General features: G+C 31.8%; 5 protein-coding genes across 6 annotated transcripts; 2 read left to right on the top strand and 3 right to left on the bottom strand.

Moving 5' to 3' along the window:
- Positions 843-2,446, bottom strand: LOC109347254 (protein NtpR-like). The gene is made up of 4 exons (XM_019586965.1): positions 2,341-2,446; positions 2,073-2,246; positions 1,387-1,955; positions 843-1,260 (listed from the first exon to the last, which is right to left on the bottom strand). Exons 1-4 carry the CDS (start codon positions 2,426-2,428, stop codon positions 982-984), a joined length of 1,110 nt encoding a protein of 369 aa, XP_019442510.1. The 5' UTR covers positions 2,429-2,446; the 3' UTR covers positions 843-981.
- Positions 6,711-7,407, bottom strand: LOC109347255 (non-specific lipid-transfer protein 2-like). Its single transcript, XM_019586966.1, has one exon. The coding sequence runs from the start codon at positions 7,402-7,404 to the stop codon at positions 7,069-7,071; it is 336 nt and encodes a 111-aa protein (XP_019442511.1). The 5' UTR covers positions 7,405-7,407; the 3' UTR covers positions 6,711-7,068.
- On the bottom strand, positions 9,494-15,802 carry LOC109347252 (lisH domain and HEAT repeat-containing protein KIAA1468 homolog). 2 transcript variants are annotated; one of them, XM_019586963.1, is made up of 19 exons: positions 15,576-15,802; positions 15,149-15,471; positions 14,948-15,064; positions 14,682-14,858; positions 14,143-14,619; positions 13,792-13,866; positions 13,461-13,589; positions 13,316-13,390; positions 13,008-13,217; positions 12,286-12,438; positions 11,983-12,200; positions 11,752-11,869; positions 11,517-11,649; positions 11,143-11,344; positions 10,948-11,053; positions 10,742-10,882; positions 10,526-10,652; positions 10,315-10,434; positions 9,494-10,022 (listed from the first exon to the last, which is right to left on the bottom strand). In XM_019586963.1, the coding sequence occupies exons 1-19, from the start codon at positions 15,769-15,771 to the stop codon at positions 9,688-9,690; spliced, it is 3,432 nt and encodes a 1,143-aa protein (XP_019442508.1). In that variant the 5' UTR covers positions 15,772-15,802; the 3' UTR covers positions 9,494-9,687. The 2 variants fall into 2 exon arrangements, with proteins under 2 accessions (XP_019442508.1, XP_019442509.1); XM_019586964.1 differs by having other exon boundaries at positions 10,526-10,649.
- LOC109346916 (nuclear transcription factor Y subunit C-2-like) lies at positions 18,052-18,637 on the top strand. Its single transcript, XM_019586655.1, has 3 exons — positions 18,052-18,122; positions 18,232-18,302; positions 18,380-18,637. The coding sequence occupies exons 1-3, from the start codon at positions 18,053-18,055 to the stop codon at positions 18,635-18,637; spliced, it is 399 nt and encodes a 132-aa protein (XP_019442200.1). The 5' UTR covers position 18,052.
- LOC109347165 lies at positions 18,709-19,696 on the top strand. The gene is made up of 5 exons (XM_019586886.1): positions 18,709-18,769; positions 18,851-18,940; positions 19,072-19,203; positions 19,304-19,393; positions 19,491-19,696. The coding sequence occupies exons 1-5, from the start codon at positions 18,743-18,745 to the stop codon at positions 19,491-19,493; spliced, it is 342 nt and encodes a 113-aa protein (XP_019442431.1). The 5' UTR covers positions 18,709-18,742; the 3' UTR covers positions 19,494-19,696.

Raw genomic sequence — 22,338 nt, 5'->3', positions numbered from 1 at the left:
ATTATATCCTCTATGATATAGAGGAAGAGAGTTATTCAAGGACTTCAAGGAAAGAAATGTTGGAAGAAGAAGGTACAGTTTTTCAAAGGGATGGTTACACTTATGAGATCAACAACCAACTTTTATGCCAAAATTAAAAATCCTTATTCATCTTCTTGCTCTCTCTTTATAATTTTTTTCACATTCTTCTTTTGTTATTATTGAGGAAAATTGCTCAGATTACATCATATTCTTCTTTTGTTATTTTTGAGTAAAAAATATTCATATTTCATCATATTTTTCTCTTGTTATTCTTGAGAAAAAATGACTCAAATTATTCCTCATATTCTTTGACCAAGAAACCAAAATGATATTATTGAGCATTATGATTCTTGAAGAAGTATTTTTCCAATTTCATCGAATTCTAGATTTCTCTCATTCTTTAACCAAAAAAACAAGATGATATTCTTGAGCATTGTTATTTTTGACCAATAATATTATTCATATTTCATTATATTCTAGATTTCTCTCGTTCTTTGACCAAGAAACTCATATGATATTCTTAAAAAAATAATATCATTTAATTTCATTTGATTTTCTTTCTATTGTGTTGGTTCTTGATGAACAACGTCATTAAGTTCTACCTTCATCATTAAGTTCTACCTTCGTTAGTCTAAATCCATTTACCTTGCATAACAAGCAATAATTTTAAATTATATTTTTATGATTAAAACATGTGAAAATAGATTAATTTTGGAAGCAAATGATGATTGCATCACCATGAGTGAGTTTGGTATCTTGAATGCATATGAAGGCTAATTCAATAGTTAAAGTGGATTGGATTCCTTTCCTACTCTGACTTGTAATTAAAATGTGAATATTAGAATTTAATGAATTAGCTTCTCCTTGCAGGTATACTGTGTGATGAAAGCACACCCACCAACCAAAGAACCAAGATTCATGTGAGTGATACAATAAAAGACAAAGAAAAGAACAAAATCATTAACTAAAGTCATAATTCACATGATTATTAATCTTTGTTTCAAGAACTTCACAACAAATGTGTCCCATGGTGTGGTAGAAAGACAAGAGATCAGATAATTGCTCCACTGACATTTTCCCCATCACATTTCTTGCCATTTTCTCTTTCTCCTCATTCACCTTCACTTTCTCAATTTCATTCCTTTTCTTCTCCATTTCCTTGTTAAGCTTAAGAGGCTTTTGTACATATGTTAAACCATTCAACCTCTTCTCATAAACTATCACCGCCTTCACAAATTCCTGCACATCAACCATGAATTCAAATTCAAATGTAATAATAGGTAATACCATCAAATCCATACTCTTAGTTAGAGAGAATGAATTTGGAAGTTTTGTTAATTGAAAGGGGAGAGAAAAGTTGTTAACCTTATAAGCAAATGGACATCCATGGTAATCAAATTCATCAGAATCTGGCTTCCTCATTCGCTCAGGGTGAAATTGCAATCCCATAATAAATTTACCCTCTTCAGGATTATAATTATCTGGATCATAAAACCCTTCTATCAAACCATCTGAAGAAAATGCCATGGGCACAAAACGTGGTGCCAATCTCTTAACCCCTTGGTGGTGATAGCTATTAACAAAAATCTCCATTTTCCCATTTTGTTGTAAAGAATCCTTGAACCAATGATGCAAAGGGGTGCTTTCAACAACCTTAACAACATGTCTATGCCCATCATAATCATCATAGTTTATGTGCATCACTGTTTCACTTTCTGGTCGGCACTTTGGAAGTTCTTTCTCTATGTCTTGGTATAGGGTACCCCCACATGCTACATTTAGGACCTGTGACCCTCTGCATATACCCATATATGGAATGTTCCTTTCAACGCAATGCTTGGCTAGACTTAACTCTATTGAATCTTTCTCTTTATCAATTGATGTATCACTTACATGAACCCTTCTAATCTCATCCAACTCCTCTTGCGAAAGACCTGCAACGAACGTAACAACTATCATTTATATATATCATCCTCTAAAACAAACAGTAACAACATGGAAACTAGATTTAAAAATAAAACATTTTGATGTTCCTTTGTTAGTTAATAAACCTGAAGTAGTAATGATGTCTTGTTCATAGAAAGAAGGGTCAATGTCTTCTCCTTCACAAAGAAGAACACCATGAATTGGTTGGAAACTATTTAACAACATATGAACCCCAGAAACACGAGGAACAATTACTGGTACTGCACCATACCTTACTATAAGATCAAGGTGATATTCCCCTGACAATACAACAAAACCCATTAATATATTATTATATTATTATTCAATAATTAATTAACTAACTCAAATTCAAATAGAACTAGAGAGTCTTACCCACAAAATCAACGAATTTGTTCTTGCGAACGGTTCTTCTAGAAACGATTACAACTCGAGGGAGAATCATTGAAAGATCTGAAGACATTTTATTATTGTTATTTGATATTATACTATGACGGGTTTGAACATAAGGAATTAGAGTTGTATTTATAGAGTGAATTAGATAAGGAGTGTTAGAAGTGAGCATGCAAGACACGTGGTTAGTGATTAGCATGTAACGAAGGTAGCATACGTGGAAGACAGGTCAAAGTTTAACATAGAATTTGCAGGTTTCATTTGGTGGAGAACTTATCCTACCATTCTTCTTATACATATTATTGCTAATATTGCTACTATGCTAGATTGAGCTATTTAAAATGTTCAAATAAAAGCTCTCTTCATAGTTTTTTTATTTAAATTGGGATTTACACAATTAATGTTGAGTATTAAAGTGTGGGTTGAAACATTTCGAGGTGGTTCTAAAGTTTTCAACCAGGGTGGGTATGTTCTATTAATTATATATGACCTCTACTTTTTGTTTTTTGTATCCAAGTTATGGGTTATGATGTCACAATCCAAAATTTATGTGAAGAAACCGCAGTGAATGATTACAAATTCATTTGTTAAGTGGAAAAGGTGGTACTCTGGGAAGGTTGAAGGCATATATGATAAAAGTTATATTTTCATATTAAATCTTCATATTAATCTTTTTATCTATAAGATAGTGATATATGTTACTTGTAAACTAATCCTTAATAAATAAAATATTATCTTGTGACATACATTACTTTTTTATGGATATAAAAACTACAATAAGGATTTAGTAGAAGAATATATCATTTTCTAGGAGATAATGCAGCAGCGGGCAGTGTGTAGCGTATGCATGAAAACAATGCAGAAATACATGTACCGGGAAAAGGAGAAATTAATTATGTGATGAAAACAAGTTAAAGCAGCAACATCATATTTATTCTACCTTTGTTGCTTTAGTATATAAATAGTTAGAAAGAAATTAATATGGGATGTACTAGTTACGTAGGGGAGGTTCCAACGTTGAAGGGTCGATAGTACTTGCTAGAGGTTACCAATTTAATAACCCCTACATATATATGCACATTCAAAACAATATGAATATGCATGATACATTATTATTTCTAAGAATTAAGCCATATGAAGATGAAGCACGCTCGTTCTAGAGATACAACACGCCCATGTTAAGAAAGAAGACTTACTATCACTACGAACTTCACTTACAACTTTTCTATAATTGATGAGTAATAGTACATATTTGACACAAAAAAACTATTCAGAAATTAAACATAATTTAAAAGTCGACATTATGTCAAATAAAGAGATCTAGCGGACTCTAATGTATGTATAATTGTAGCATATTTACATTATTTTGCATGTATTTCTTAATTTCATTAGGATTTTAATTTTATTTTTAATATAGTTTCCTTTAGTTTCAGGTGAAGTGCAAATATTTTTGGTGTTTTGTTAGGTTGCCAATGAATTTTCCAAAAGAGGAAGAATCCATGCAATGAATTTTCCAAAAAGCAGCAAATAGCTTGTAGAAAGCATGAAGACAAGTAGAGCAAGTGATTATTAGATGAAGAACCATGACTAAATTAAACCATGTTCTCGACAATGACTATATTCTAAAAATTAGATAAAAATAATATTCATTCAGAAGCTATTCATGGCCTAGTCATGTATATCTTGACATGTTCGTGGATCAACACTTCCTCTTATCCTTTATTCACTCGGATTTGTGGACATGGACCCAACTTATACATCAATAAATAGGATCTTTATAGTTTAATTTTACACATTTTCCAAATAAATTGTTTGTATCCTCTTAGAGAGTAAAGGTTTTGTAGTAGAAGAAAGAAGGAGATGTTAATTTCATATTTGATTCATTGAATGAAATGGAGTTTAAATAAGGTTCAACCTTTTATAAACCATAACTAAATTACTAATAAATAAAATTATCTAACTAAATATGCTCCTAAATAAGCTAACTAGATATATTCCTAGATAAACTCTAATATCCTTTCATTAAGCTCGAGAGTGGATATTGACTACATCGAAGTTGGATAATAAGTAACCAAATGTGGCAGGCTCTAAAGCCATTTGTAAATAGATCAACAAGATCTTCAGCACTAGGAATTTGAAGTAGATGGAAAAGTTTTTGTTGTAGACATTAGGGGTGTAAGTGGTCACAGTTTAAACTGCGAAACTAGTGGAATGAAATTGAACCAAATCATAAATTGTGGTTCGGTTTGGTTTCATGGTTCGGTTCGGTTATATTTTTTAAGGAATCATCTATGTTTGGTTCGGTTCATGGTGTTAAAAATTTAGGAACATTTAGAACTAAGCCACATATTAAAGAAATATATATTAAGGAATAATGCTATATTGTTGTTTGAATTCTTCAACCAATTTTGTGACTTAAATTATCATTTTTTTTGTGAATTATAGTGTTTTATATATGAACCGAACCAAACCATTCATGAGTGGTTCTGTTCGGTTCTTGCAATAAAACTTGCGGTTAATTGAGGTGAATCGAACCATATATTTGTGTTCGATTCAGTCATTAAATTGTACCAAAAATCCAACCGAACTTTTACACCCCTGGTAAACGTTCTCGAGCAACATGGCAATCAATTTCGATGTGTTTGGTGTGTTCGTTGAAGATCAAATTAGTTGTTATGTATCTTGCTGAATTGATATCACAATAGAGTAAAATAGGTTGCTTGTATTGAATACAAATTCCAGTCAAAAGGAACATCAACCATTGGATCTCATAAGATGCAATGGCTAATGATTTATACTCACTTCAAATGAGGACCTAGAAATCATGTTTTATTTCTTAGATTTCCATAAAACTACGGAATTTCCTAAGAACATGGAGTAGTCAGATACAAAACGTCTAGTGTCAGGGCATAATGCCTAATTAGAGTCACTAAAGCCCTTGATTTGTAAGACTGAAGCAGTAGGATAAAATAAACAAAATAGCACACATGTCACATTTTTACTAGCTAGAGAGGAAATAAGTTATCTCCTGATATGAGGAGATACATTATTCTCTTATTCATTTAATGAATTAAAGTTCACAAGGCTCAACCTTTTATAAATAGTAACTGAATTATTAATAAATAAAACTAACTAAATAGATATGCTCTTCCATAAGCTAAGTAGATATATATAAACTCTAATAAAAAGGCAATTAGGATTAGAGCAGTTCTCATCCCTCTTCTTCTAGGATGATGTTCTTCCTCTATATATCTTTATTGTTACTTTGTAGTCTTAGTTTCTAGGATTGGACTATGTCATCTGATAATAAATGATTAATGATAAGTTTTTCTATCTTAAGTCCATCCTTACAATTCAGTTGTTTATATGTTTATTCATGTAAGTTTCTTGGTCACTTATTTGCATATCATGGATATACTAGAGATGGATTATTAGATAATCCAAATATTGGATATATACAAGTTTTTGAGGTCATTGTTTTCTCATGGAACATTAACAAGTTGTTGATCGAAGTATATGCAAACCATTTGAAATTTTAGGATTTCAAGTACTGCTAACGCAAGAATTGATAAGACTTCATAGAATAAGACGACAACAAATGAAAAAAGCAAGAAAAATATGAGAACAAATATAAGAAATGGTTGATCGAGACAATATGTAGTGAAGGATTATGTAACACCTAATGCTCAAAGTCTATGAACTGAAATTGTAAGACCAACCATAAAAGTTATGCACTCTCCCATTTCACATGTTTTACTTTCAATAATGTATTGAGATCATGTTTAATACTAACTACTAGATAAGGATTTGATATTTCAAAATATGTCACAAACCAATCATAATATATCATATTAATTAAAAAATTAAATATTCGTAATTTTGTCTATTTTTATTTTATTATAATTTGTTTGTACAGGTTTGAAGATCTTAAATCCCAAACCATCCTATATACATATTCTTAGAATTGTGTGAGGCTCTCATGACCGTAGGTTATTCTCTGAGGTCCTTTTACAGCTTTAGGATAAAAAGCACCTTACAAGAAAAGTGTAAGTACTATCTCCACCCAAGCAATTGTAGTAGGATAAATATTATTTGTCCTAAATTATATTTTATTTTCTATCCCAAATCAATTAAAATATTTTTATTTTTATTTTTTATTTTTAAAATTTTTATTTTATCTATATATCAATATATGATAAGCTTAAGAGAGATATTCTAGAATTTGAGACATATAATTCTTCTCCACTATAGTAGCTATTGCAAATTGCAACCCTAAAGTTAGGTGGTCCAGTGGTGCCAGTCTCAATATAATCATGGAGCAGAATTTAAAGCAGGAAGATCAATAACTAAAATATTGCAAAACTTGATATTCAATCCAGTTAATCATATTTCTTCAACATTTATTTCATTACATATTCCTTGATATATGTTCATGCTAATGCCACTCTTGAACATCATTATTTTCTTATTTGGGTATTGATATCACTATTATACAACATAGTAGTTCAAATTTGCACACTGCATGCAGTTTTACATAAGAAAATTATCTCACACTCTTTTTTTAAACACAACTAATTTATAATCATTGATCATGTTTCCATTGTTATTTTCAAAACAATATATTTCGATCAATAATTATAAAATAAATATAAGAAAAGAAATGTGAGAATAAGTGTGATAATATAATATTTGTTTTATGATTATTGATGACTAACAAGTTGGGTAGGGGAGTCCACAAGCAGAAGCAACCCTTCTAGCACCAGGAGAATTAACATACTGACCGAGACTTGGGTTTTTGAGATAACCACAAAGACATGGCCTCTGCTCCTTCACCTTCTGGCAACATGTACTTGATGGTGGAGATGATGATGTTATTGACCCTAGGCATGGACTCAATTCCACAGGGCTGCATGTTACAGCCTCTGCAATGGTTGAAACCTCCACCAGAAGCAGTGCTGCCACCACCAACACCACCACTATTATTGAACACCCACCCACACTAGAGCTACACACCTTCTTCATCTTCATCTTCATCTCAGTTTTCATTACTTGGCAGCTCTTTATAAGAGTGGAATGTTGAAGGGTGTTATTAGTAATATGGAGTTATCATTAGGTATGGTTCACTATAACTAATCAAATAAAATAATAGACAAAAAACACATCACACTTACTAAGGAATTTCCCTCAATTATGTCTACATCTACCAAAATATTAAACATCTACAAATATATTATTAAAGATATGGATTACAAATATAAGATGCAGTCAAGCACATATAAAAAATATATAATATATTTATTTATAGGCTAATATCTCAACCCTTTTACATGAGATAAAATTATATTGTTCTTCTTATAATATTGAAAAGATAATTTACCATACCCTAAAACTAATCTACAATATGTGTCATCTGCACAATAATCGTAAGTTATTATATATTCTACACATCAACAATCTTCATCTTAAGAATGTCTTTTGCTATCTATGAATTTTGTATAATGTCTAACTCTCTTTATTCATCTCTTCCATGAGATTTCCTTTACATAAGAGCTCTGGACCCCTTCAATCTTCGAGCATCTTTGATGATGTCACTAAAAGCATAGCCTAGTCCCTAGACCTCTACCGTTGTGCATCCTTCTCCATTGTGCTCATGATGACGTCGACGCATAGGAGACAGATGCAATCATAACTAGTAGTATTATTTATGCTATCTTTTAAAGTAGGAAGGTAGTTTACAACCAATGTTGTCTCTTTGCAATTATTGTTCTTTCAATTAATTAATTAATTCCTTTAAATAAAAACTAAATATTATTATAAACATTTTTAATTAAATAAAATTGAGAATGGAAGAATGGTTGCAATTAGTATTGCATATTTCCTTTTTATATATTAAGATTGAGAAGTGACCGGATTATTAGTAGTACATATGTCATATCTCGAATTAGGGAGATTGTTAATAATTTCATTACTGTAATCTGATTATTAAGTGGGGAGATGGTGGATTGGGTTAGTGGCTAACTAGGCCTATGTGTGGACTACAAAGTGGAAGGTAAAGAGGTGTAATAATAACCCACTTCCATAATGAGTTGCACTACATGTTTCTTAATATATTATTTGTTGAAAAATGACATATCCTTTATAAATTCTCCTTCATCATAACAAAAATTAACATGTTATTAAACTTTAATTTTATTTATTAATAATTAATTTATGAATGATATATTTTTATTTATTGTGATGTAGAGGATTTGCAATAAAGGTTACTCTTATTATTTTTATATTTGTGACAATGACATGTGTGATTCACTACAATATGGCGATAATGAAAATGCGTAGCGCCATGGACTTCCACAAATATAGAAATTAAATTGTGGACACCTCACACCTTCCACTTCCGATCCTATCCCTCTAACTCAAGTATCATAGCAAACAAGAAATTAATGCTATATATAACAATGATAATTTTAAAATATGAAATTATGATTACTAGGACAAAATTTTATTAGAGAATCCTTTCCTCTCATTGTTAGAACTTAGCAATATATTACTCAATAAAGAAAGAAAGGAATAAATAAGCAACATAGATGTTAATATTGTCAAAATGCCTACTTTCATTGACACAATGGAGGTAATGATAGTAATTTAAGAAAGATGTTATAGATTCCAATATTCTTTGCTGCTAGCTCATTCAGTAAAAGCTTCATCATATAATAACTTAAAGGTTAAACCATCCTTTATTTTATTACATTAAACAAAGTTTTTCTTTTTGTATAATCAAATGTATTCTCTCACTATACGATTAAGAAACTAATTCATTTCGAGATGTATGATTGCTTATTCAACAAATGTAACTCCTAAAAATCGAACATTTGATCATTTGGTTTACTTAGGAATCAAGTAGGATCTTAAATCACTAAATCAATGGTTTTAGTGATGGTAAATTCTCAGAACTTTACCCTTAGAGTTTTGCAATTGTTCATTCTCCACACTAAAGCAACCAATTATAACATAATGTACTTTTATCAACATTTTCAACTATTGTCACATCAAAATCACTATAGAAAGGTTGAATCAAATTTTTTTTATAATTTATACAAAATATTTCTTGTATATTCGGAAACAATATTGATATTCGCTAATGTATTCGGATTAACAAACAAAATTACAAGGCAGAAAAAACATCAAATTTGGAATCTCTATATTCGAATTTGCACACATTTGTCATATTCAATGACATGGTGCAACTTGAGCCATTAGATGGGTCTAAAATTACCCATATAACGGTTGCTAGCTACTACAGTGCAATTGAGTATAGAGAATCCGAATTTATTAGTTCTGAGTTTGTTGGTGTGATTTTCCCTTGACTTTACCAAAATGTCCCAACATTATGCGCCTGAATCTAGTGTCCTTAGGAGACACAACTGTCTCAGATGATGTTTGTTCTATGTTATCTTTCTTGGCATGCAAGTTACCCTCACTAAACGAGTTTCTATGAGCACCCTTTGCCTTATAATTATTATTTACACTTTCAAAACTTGACCTTGATCTTTCTTTCATAATAATTTCAAGGGCTTCTTTTTGAGCTGGATCAAGTGCATCCAAGTCTTTTAAAAGGTTCTGTATAGCTGGTAACAGCATGTCTCGAACACTATTTGCAGGAAGATCTATTACAATAAGAAGATAAAACTGAGAATTAATATACATTATCTAAGAAACAAATGTTAAAGATCATCAAAATATTATACCTTGTAAACTATAGTTTTTTTATGAAACGTTTCAATTCAAGACTATAGAGGTGAGGATTGTGAAGGGTGTATTGGAATTGTATCAAGGAAAAAGAAACAACTATATTATTTATACACCAAACTTCTGAAATTGTATCCCACACCCTATAGATATATTTCAATGATATAATATTTATATACTGTCAGTGTAAAGAGCACGAATTGAGCAAACCTGTGGCATCAAGAGCACGAATTGCCTCACAAAATGCGTTGGCTCTGTCTCGGCGATGCATCAAATCTATTGAAGAAGGAGTTGGTATGGCTGTAAGTTGAGAAATCTTGGACAAAAGATGTACATAAAGTTAAGTGAAACAATTTAATTTAAGAGTGAGAAAAAGAGACAAAACATGACAACATTAAAAACAATGTCATTTTAAGGATATAATCTCTAAGCTGTTGTGTTGTATGAGGTACTGTGACCACCAATGCATGAATGACAGCAATAGTAACTTCATCAGATCCATCTTCAAGAAAACCACTCATTTGAACTCGTATCTTGTCAACTATCTGCTACATTTCTTATTTCATCAGAAATTTGCAATGTGCAACACCAACACCAACACCAACACCATTAATTTATATATACAAGCAATAGATACCATCTCATTTTTGAAGTGTAGAGCCACAGCACCAAATGCATCAATGCTAGCACACTTAACACTCACATTTTGCTCAGATCCAAGTGTAATCAGGGCAGGCAATGCATTTGTTGAAACAACCTTTGGGTCAATATATGGCACCTATTAATCAAAACTTATGTTACTTTTGCCATTTTTATTAGTAAAATTAATGAAATTAAACTTACAATAACTTTGAGAAGCTTGGCAGCATTTATTTTCAAGTTGACATTAGAGCTAACAACCATTTCCCATAATATGTTGAATACCATACTATGGTTTTCTTCATATATGCTGCATTTTAAAACATTGATAATGACTACAACAAAATTCATTACTTATAGAAATAAAAAAGTATAATATTGGTGGGATATGCTGCAAACCAAATGAAGCGGACAGCATTAATAATATGAGAAGTGTGGTTGAATGAGGGATTCTCCTTGACATTCCCTTCAAGTAACAACATTCTCATGTACTCTGTTAATTGTTTTCCTTGTTCAGGACCACCCAAAACACCAGCCAATACTAGTGGTAGGACACACAATGTAGAGACCCCCTCACCAATACCCGATCTCGGCCTCAAACCTACAACCAAATGCGCAATTATATATCTCCTGTATATTCTTATAAATAAGGATTAAAATATGTCTCTTATACTCATTTACCATCATCTCAAACCTCATAATCATAATCTTGTTAACCAACTTTGCGATCGAACTAATTCTTTAATTCACAGTAACAATTGAAGAACCACTACCTTTAATTCTTGAATGAATGGCACTAGGAAAGAATGTGAAATCAGCATCATTCCCAAGTGCTGTGAAAAATACAGGTAGCATTATGCATGTGATGTAGGAGTCTCCAAACTTTTCAGAAACGGATAACAGAAACTGCAATCATATAATTTTGATAACAAATTACTCACTTAGTGGTGATCCTAAACATTTCAATTTTCAACAACAACAAAAACAGGAAAGGTAGAGAAGTGTAACCTTTGATATTCGGGTACGTAAATTATCTTCTTTCCCTGGTAACAAGCAAGCTAGTTGTATCAATTTAGGAAAGCACTCAACATGCATCCATTCAAATGCATCCCATTTAACATCTCCCCTAACAAAAAAGTATATAACATTCATTATGCAAACAACAACTAGTGTTGTGTTCTATCTTCAATAGTCCTTATGGTGTTATTTCAATCTCAACATTTTGTGCCCCAAGCTTACCTTGCATACAATTCAAGCAATGAGGTTGAAAACACAACTTTTTGTGTAGTTTCTGTGGTGGACTGAAAAGGGCATGTCTCAATTGCTTTCTGGTGCACCAAAGGAACCAATTCCACTAGCATTCTCAATAGTACATCTATGTTCCACCGTTCTCTTTCACCTAAGGCATGTAGATGTGACTCTATATCCCCTTCAACCCCAGAAAGAGGTGGACAACTCTGCAATATTTCATTCACAAATAATTGCCAAAAAGAATGAATGAATTCCTTAGTCACAAGGGATATAACATTTGAGTACAAATACCTTGGCAGAGCTTATAATATGAGAGAGTAAAACTCTTAAAACATTGTCTAACTTGTTTCCCCATTTTATAACTGCAGGAACCAATTCCTTGAGAGTAGTTTCCACAACCACTCCTGAGGGATCACATAGCAATTGGAACATCAACTCCTCCACCTAGCAACAACAAATAAACCCAAGAATTTGAGTAACTTTTTATCTTCATTACTCTCTAAAAGTCCGAAAACACCCCTAAACTTTGCATGATGCGCTACGTAGTCCCGATACTTTAAGAATGCATAAAAAGGACCCTCAACTCTGGTTTGGGTAAAGAATAGTCCTTCACCATTAAAACACACCTCCTGAACTTTGCATGATGTGTGATTTAGTCTCTAAGCTTAAAAAATGCATAAGAAAGTACCCTAAACTCTTCTTTTCACGTGATACTTTTATCCATTTTTAACATTTTACAAGACAAAGGACCATTTATCATCCAAACCTGAGTTGGTCATTTTTAGACAATTTGAAGTTTAGAGAATAAATCACACATTCTGCAAAGTTCAAGGGGGTGCTTTTGAAGTTTTCCCTTATTATTTCTTTAGAAGTTTTCATTTTATGGTAAGAGTCAATACTCCATTTCCTATCCACCCTCTTGTCAACCTGTTCCAAGGCTTTCATTACGCTCAATTCTCTCAAATCAGAAATCTTCTCCATGATTGCCTCGAATCAAATATAGTGAGGCTGACCTTGAAATATTTATCCGTGTTCAGGAAAAGTGGAAGCAGCATTGCAAGATTATGAGTCGCAGCCTCTCGAACAACGGTGGCAGAATCTTCTATTAGTTGGTGCACAATAGATAAAATAAGTGAATCACGAATCTCAGGCCGCACGAATTCTGCTAGCTCTCCACATGATTGAGCAACAAGCAGCCTGCGCTCCTCGTACATGTGATTTATCTAATATTCATAAGACACCAGAAAACTAACTGAATACTTGGTTCCTAAGTCAGGATAATCTTAAGAGCGAGTCAAAAATTATTAAGGGAAGAATGTACTTGTTCCCAACACTGAGGAAGCAATTCTATTTCGGTTCTCATCTCTCCAACATTCTTTGCAAGGGTGACACATGCCTGAAATGATCAAAATGTTTCATTTAAAACTAGAATCTTTAAACATACTTAGTAATCCAATATAACTTACATCCATTATTATTCGTCTTTGGTTTTCATCAGGACGCTTGATTAAGTTAAACAATGTATGAGTCAACGAATCTCGTGTTCTGCTATCTGGATGGCACTCAATTGCACACATCATTAGAGGAAGGAGCTCCTGCAATCAAGCAACACTACAACAACTGAAAATAAAACTAGCATATGGACTGCGTTACACAGGTCTAGTTCTTATTTTCATGTTTCATTCTGTTATATTGTTAGTATATTCTGTATTATCCACTTACCTACTCTTTTATTTTGTTTGTAACCTAAACAAAAATATTAAACGGAAGCAGTACGATGATTAGTGAGTAGCAAACCTCGCGATGATTGATCAAGACATAGGGAACAATTTTTGGCAAAGTGTCAGCGAGTATCTGTATGGTTCCTAATCCCTGTCATAGGATAAACATAGATAAGAATAAGACAAAACATAAGTTACATAATGTTGTAGACAAAAACATACACTTTAATGTAAAAGTTCCATAGCCTTCAACTTACTCTATGCTCTTTATATTTGCATATGCACTGCATTACTGCTAAGGAAGATGACAACAAATACCACTCATATACCATTTTCAAACTATGATAATAATGTTGCATCACATGATTGGATAATATTGCTAAAAGGTTGAAGCTTGGCAAGTAATAAAATTGGAGAATGGACTTACTGTTTTATCATATATTGATTCATCCTCTTCTTGCTTCCCAACATTTTGTTCATAAACATTTTCAATGTTTTCAAAAGTACTATTGGCATTTGCAGGGTTGGATAAGGCATGAAGTGTATCTTCATGCTTATCAGCATAATCATTAAGAGTTTGCTCAAAATGTGATTGAGCATCTGCTTTATCATCCAAAGCTGTGTCAATAGGATAAGATATTGCACCTTTATCTTCATGAATTACTATGGCTTTGTCTTCTGTCTGCACAATTTCATTTTCAGAACCATCAAAATTTCTAGATACAGGAGCTTCTATATTCTTTTCCTTCAACCATTCAATTTCCATCTGCAAATTCTTAATTTCTTCCTTGTACTTGGTTAAAGATTCCGATTGAGAAATGTGCATTTTCAGCTTATTAATCTCTGATCTGCAAGCATTGAGCTCCTTTGTTTGATTCTCCAAGGATTGTTTTAGTGCTTGTACCTAAATATTAGAATCAGTATTCATAATAGAAAATATGAGTATTGTTTATAAAAGGGTACTACCATGTTGCCCTTGTTTTTAAGATCTTTATGCAGTTCTTCCAAAGATCTTTGACCATCTTCCAATTCTTTGTCCTTCAATAACCTCTTATTTTCTTCAATAAGCTTCTCTTTTTGTTCATTCAGATTCTCATTTTCTTTCAACAACTTCTCATTATCTCTAATTAGGGCTACTTTTTCCTGCATATTCATTCATTCATAATCTTGTCAACAGTAATTTGAAATCAATTGTATAGAACTAATCTTGTCAACATTGTTACATAAAAGACCTGAGCAAGCTCTGAAGTTGATGAAAGATAATGATAATAATAATGACGCAATGCATCAGGTGTTAATGTATTAGTATTATTATTCTTCCAAATGTCCATGTTCTGATGATTTGTAACCTATAAGAAGAGTAGTTAATAAAGATTAAACGATATTAAACACCAAAATGTGAATACAACATAACATAACATTTCTTAATCAACCTCTTCATAAAATGTCATTGCTGTAAGATTGTATCCAGCCATAAGCAAATATTCTTTAACCGCGCAATTAAGATGGAGACGCTCATTCTCCTTTATTGGCCCTAAATCATTGAAGGAACTATTCATTTTTTGTTCTTCAGATTGTACCACATTATTATTCACTGAAACATCTCCATTTGTTTTGATAAGGTATTCAGTTTTGGTGTGTAATTGAGCTTGGAGTTTTAATATGTCTTCTTGAGCCAAACGCAATTCATAATTAGTAATGGCGAATTTTTCTTCTGCTGCTTCTTTTTCATGCAACAAGGTTTGAGGATCTGCCACTGTAAAAATGCAATGAACATATATATATAATTAATTAATGAATTAAGATGGAAAAGATCGACAACGATGATGATGATGATGATAACGATGATGATTATTATACATGGAAGGGAATTGAAGCCGGAGATTAAATCGGGAGGGAAGAGGTTAGGATTGGAGAAGTATTGTTGGAGACGAATGGCATGAATATGATGACCATTATCAACAAGTTCATGGAGAAGTTCAAAGGCAGTGAGTAAATAGTTTTCTTCTAATAGAAACTTAACCACCAAATTGCACACCGATGAGTACTTCTCCATTTCAATATCTCAATTTCTCATTCCATTAATCATTAACCTATCACCATGCATGCATGCATCCATGCATGCATTTTACTATTTCTTTTTTCATTTCCAAATCCCTACTTTTCGCTACTACTCTTCTATTTCACCAATCAAATTCTAACCAAAACTCACTTATTTATAATTATATTATTTATTTATTCACCATTTTAGATTTCTATATTAAAGACGCTTCTTTTCCATGTAAAAATCTTTGAATTCTTAACAAGTGTTTTTCCTTCACTCCCATAAAAAATATCCGCGCTTGCCATAAGAAAATTTTAATTATAAGTATTAGCGTGTCGATTGACACTCCGCGCCGGTCGACCCGCATTCTTATTTTTTAATATAAGTTATAAGTATAAAAAATGAAACATATAAATTCAATAGAAAATGTAAATTTAAGAATATAAGATGTAATAATTGATATGATATACACAAAAAATTTATAAATTTCTCGTGTATCTAATAATCATTATCGAGTTGTTGGATATATTTTTTCATGTGCTACTGTTTTATTTTTGGGTTGAGAAAGAGAGAAGATAAAAAAGAATGTGTGGATGAGTAATAATATATTGATGAAAAAATGAAAGCAAAATGTGGAAATTTCCATTTATTAAGGAGAGAGGTTAAAAATGATAAAAATAAAATTTAAAAATTATACCATACATAATGGTTATTACTTGTTTTGGCTTTATTAATAGTATAGATTGTTTCTGAGTAAGTTTTGACATGTGTCACTTTTTGAAAAATATAACTTTTTTTTTTTATTTTTCTAATATTATATGGCATGCAGTATGAAAATAGTTTTTTAGAGAATAGCAATAGATGAAAAGTATTTAAGATACTTTTTCTTCAATATTTCATCTTTTTTTAATCATCATTTTCCTTTATTCTCATTAACACTATATTGATTTTTTAAAGTGAATTTATACGGAGGAAATTAGAAAGATAATAAAGTATCTCCTCATCCTCATCTATTATGAGATAAAGTTTTTCTTTATATTATAAGATCAATTTTTTTCTCTAACCTCTAAAATTATAGCATGTAAATTTCTAAAAACTAAAAATATAGGACTCATATCATGATTCTAGTAGTTGTAATAGATAATTTATCTTTTGATATAAATAGATATTTTATTCTTAATTAGAAAATCATTGAAGTTTCTATAGTAAGTTGATTGAAAAGTATCAAAATTTTGAAAGTGCATGTAACATATTTTTCTTAAAAGTTATATTATGTTGAAATGATATTTTGTTAGATGTATACTAGTACAATACTTGTGGTGTTTATTAGATAATACATTTATAACAAGAATAACAACAGATAGAAAATGATAATAACAAATACTATAAAAAATAAGAGAAAAATATAAAATATTGCAATAGATAAATAAGATAAAGCATCTTAATATTTCATTGTCTAATTATCGTTTTTAAGAAACTACTTGTCTAATTATCTTTTTTAAGAGACTACTGGGTTAATATGTTTTATGATAAATGAGTGGTATTTTATGATTTAAGATTATGACTTTTTTAAGAATTATAATTATGATTCCCCGGACAAATATATTGATAAATTTATTATGAATCATGTTAATTATCCATGATGAAACTCAAATACTTATTTATCATAAAAGATACGTATTTCAAACAAGATTGTTTGCAAATGTTAGTAATGTTAATTGTTTATTGTATATTGATAAAGTGGTATTTACCAAAATGATAAAGTGGGGTGGGTTAAGATCAATGCATTTGCATATATTTAATGCATATTACCTATTTACGTGACAAAAATAATCGCCATCTCATTTTTTAATAATATATTTAATGTTCAATTTTTTATTTTAATTTGTAATAAAAAATGATGATGAAAAGGAAAAAGGAGAAAAAAGTAAAAGAAGAGTTAGGCAAATGGGTATTTATTTAAACTCACGTCTCTTGTGGTTGGGAAAACAAGAGTGAAACAAATTAAAAAGAGTGATGTATTTTAGAAATGCTTCATTTGTTACAAATGAACTCTCTAATCTCATGCCAAAGCACTCTCATCCTCAATTCCATGAAGAAGACAAAGAGACAACAATGAATTTAATTAGTAATTCAACACTTCTACCAAATCAGTTTGCTTTCTCTCATTCCCATCAACAAGACAATGAGGTGAACTCATTCCTCTTTAATTATTTATAACATGGAAAATATTTATTATTAATTCTGTTAGTTTCATTGTAAAAAACTTGTCTCTTAATAAATTGATATTTTGATGCATATACAGAAACAGAGTCTGCAGCAATTTTGGGTCCAACAGCTATTGGATATTCGAAATACCGAAGGTTCTCTATTTCCAAGATAAAGCACTTTTCATATTTAAGTATTAGTTTTACTTAACCATTTGGTTTCATGATAATATATATATATGTTTGTTTATGATATAAATTGCAGCATTTAGGAACAACAAACAATTGCCTCTATCTCGAATTAAAAGGATTGTGAAAGCAGACAAGGATGTGAAGGTTTGCAATTTTGTGTTTATATTTTTCATTCCAAACGATTATTACATGATGAAACTAATTGTAGAGTTATTAAGCAGATGGTGAGTGCTGAAGTTCCATTATTTATGGCAAAAGCATGTGAGATTTTCATTCAGGAGTTAACCCTTCGAGCATGGATTCTTACTCAAGACAAAGAGAGTTGCACCCTTCAGAATGGTGACATTGCTAAAGCTGTTCAGAAAATACATGTCCTTCATTTCCTCACCAATCTTCTTCACTGTGATCAGCTTCAATTTTACGAGGTCGATCTTTTCTTTTTTCTCTTTCTTAACTTGTATTTGGGTTCATTATTATAATCAAATACAAAACTTATGTAACTACTAACCAGCAGTTAGGGTTATGGTGTATTTATTTAACAGCAGGAAGGAAGCCAAGCTTATTTGTCTCATGTTGCTACTTCTATGGAAAATGCTCAAACCAATGTGGGTGTGAGTATGAAATTAATTAATATGACAAAATATGTTATTCTTACCAATAATTTCTTAATTAACCTTTCATTTATTTTATAGGAAATGGTGACAACAAACAATCAAATTCCTCAATCTCAGATGATGTTGATGCATTTTGATCCATTTACTTACAGTTTTTTTGAACTTGAGGTGAGAGGAACATTATTATTGATAGTGTGGATCATGCATGCATGGTTTTAAAATATAGTCATGTTTTATGATATGATTGAAAATATGCATTCAGATCCAAAATATATGTAATTGTGGTATACATAAACCAGGAAACGAAGGCTGGAAAAGAAGAAAACCTAGCTTCCTTATTTGATGTTGCTGGTTCTAAAGAAAATACTATGACAAATATGGGTATGAGTACTTGTACTTGTATGGAAGATAAGAAGGAAAATATTATGGATGTGAGTATGAAGTAACTTGAAGAAAATATGATATTTTATATAACACAATGACTTAATGGATTTGGTTAATTCAGTGGATATCCTTTAATTTACTTTACAGGAAATGGAGGCAACAAACCAAGAATTTCCACAACCTCGGATGATGCTGTCTGATTTTGATCCATTCCAGTACAACTTTTTTCAGCCCGAGGTGAGAGGAATATATATATTGATACAAAATTCAATGCAAAATAACCTTATTAGCATATTTTCCTCTCAGTTTTAAGATTCCCGGTTTGTTATTGCAGTGAATTTAATTGCAGTGCAAGTATGCAACAATTGTTACAATTGTGGAACTGGAGCAACCATATATGATGTCACCCTTTACTTCAAATGAGTCCCCATCATTTTCATGGCTTCGATGTATGAGAAACTTTGGTTTAATAAATTTATGGGATGCCTATATGTTTAAACTTACTAAATAAAAATGATGAATAATACCCCATTTGAATGCTTATATCAAATGTCATCATCATCGATTTTAGAAATCATATCCTGCACAAATTTACAATAAGCAACCAAACAAGGGATTTGGGATGGATATTCTTAGTTTGTCACTTTGTCATTTTCCAATCGTATCCGTCCCTATCTTGACCCGTCTTATTTTGGATTCGTCTCTCACACGTCCCATCCTAATTAGGGACGAGTTCGGGTTCAAAAGTTGACTCTATCAATATTTAAGGATGGGTGAGAGACATGCTTAACACGTCCCTCGTCTCATGCTCACCCCTAATAATAAGGAAGAGAAAAGGGGATAGGGGATAGGGGATCTCCTTGAGGAATGCCACGTTGGAGATGGATCTCATCAGTATGAATACCATTAATCAGAATAGACGTTGTTACACTAATCAAGCATTCAATGATCCAACCCCTCCATTTTTGACAGAAACCTAAGCGAGACATCATATAAAGATTGCACATTGCTGCCCAGTTTTCTTATCATCATGGATGACTTTATTGAGAATCATTGCACCATCCAAAATGTGTATGCCTTTCTAAAAAGCAGATTGAATATCATTGATGACCATAATAAACACTTTCCGTAATCTGTTAGCGAGCAACTTGGCTAGGATTTTGTATAAGCGGCGAATTAGGGAGATCAGTATATAGCCCCCATTGGTGACTAGACAAATTCGCGATTAAACAAATAAAAAAGAATTGACACCTTTAGTGATTATACCATTAACATGAAATTCATGATTTATAATATATTGTTAGGTACTTATTCAACTATTCTTGATATATAACTATAAGGAACGGATCGTGTGACTCGGACATTGACCCAAACCCGTCCTTTTTGACGACGGGTCTGTCCCTTTTAATCGGGTTTGTCCTTTTTTATTTATTAGGATGGGTCAGACCCGTCCCTAAGTCATTATGTTGAGACGGGTTTACAGGTCGAGTCGGGTCTTGCTCACCCCTACTTATTATGGTTGAAGGTCTGGATGGGCTCATGAGTCGAGCTAGTTCTCATAGTCTTTTCACACCTTACAAGGTGAACTTTGACAATATTGAAGTGTCTTTGCTTCAATTTGCTGATGATGCTATTTTAATTGGTGAAAAGTATTTGGGTTATGAAAAGTATTTTGCGGTTATTTGAATTGTCCTCTAGTCTTAAAATCAATTTCACCAAAAGCAAATTGCTTGGTTTAAATGTTGTTAAGGATCATATCCAAAGACTAGTTGATTCCCTTCATTGTAAGCTTTCCTCTACTTCTTTTACTTACTTGGGTATTCTTGTTAATGTGAATCATAAAAGACATGATACTTGGAAACCTCTTATTGAAAAAATTCATAAAAGACTTTCTTCTTGGAAAATGGATCATATTGCTTTCGGTGGTTGTCTCATCTTGATTAATGTTGTTATCTCTCCTCTCCCCGTGTGCTTTTTGTCCTTTTACTGATGTCCTATTTTTGTTGTTCGTTCAATCGAAAAAATTCAAAGGGATTTTCTTTGGGGATGGACTGAGAGTCCTAGGAAGACCCTTGTTCAAATAGGATAACGTGTGTAATCGTAAGTCTGACGGTGGATTAGGAGTTAAGAATATCTATCTCTTAAATCTTGTTATTCTTGGGAAATGGAATTGGCGTCTGATTAATAAGAGAAATAGTCTTTCAAGTACAGTTTTGTTTTCTAAGTAAGATTTAAGAGATAGCAATCTGAGAAAACATTGTTGATTCTTGAGAGTGGCACAATGACAAATATACTCAGTACTCGGTCAGATTAGCTTATGACCTTCTCACTCAGCTTCACCAGCAGTCAGCTCACACTCCCACCCATCTCCACATGCTTTGGAAATCCAAAGCTTATTTAAAAGTGAAAGCCTTTGCGTGGAGATTTTTTCAGGATAGACTTCAAACTATAGATGCCCTACTCAAGAGAGGGTGTGTCTAGCATACATAGGGGGTCCCTTATGCCCTTTTTGCAATGAGCATTGCAGAAACTTCCCAATATCTTTTCTTCACTTGCAACATGACTTATTTTGTTTGGCAGCATCTCTACAATTGTTTGAACGACAGCTCTACAATTATTTGAACATCAACACCGCTCTTCCTATTCAACCCATCCATCACCTTTTTACTCACATGGGCATGATTTCATATAAGAGCAACTTGAATCTTTGGAGTATCATTTGGTTAGCTATTACTTGGTCCATTTGGCTAACTAGGAATGATTTTATTTTTAAATATGTTCAACCCTCTCTTCGGGAGATTCTAAAATCTGTTAGGGTAAAATCTTGACTTTGTATTAATAGGCAAACGGACAATGATCCTATTACTTTTTCGGATTGGGTTTTTAAACATATTTCTTGCCTCAATACCGAAATGTAATGGCTTCTTGGCTGCTTTTTCATGTTTTCTTTCCACAATCTCATGTAACTCTTTAATCTCTTAATATAATTTTATCTTTTCTCGATCAAAAAAAATTATTTTCTTCAAAGGTTGGTAAGGTGTTTTTTTTTAATAATAAGGGGAACGGCTTACTTGCAAGAATGCAATTAATTTTCTTATTCCATCAAAGAAAGTAAATAACTAAAAGCTAATGGACAAGGAGAATAAAATTAATTTAAAGATTATTAAAATTCATTCGTTCAA

This window comes from Lupinus angustifolius, chromosome LG05, assembly GCF_001865875.1.
Source record: "Lupinus angustifolius cultivar Tanjil chromosome LG05, LupAngTanjil_v1.0, whole genome shotgun sequence".
Classification (NCBI taxonomy): Eukaryota; Viridiplantae; Streptophyta; class Magnoliopsida; order Fabales; family Fabaceae; genus Lupinus; species Lupinus angustifolius.
The sequence above is the reverse complement of the archived record's forward strand: the minus strand, read 5'-3'. Positions and strand labels throughout refer to the sequence as shown.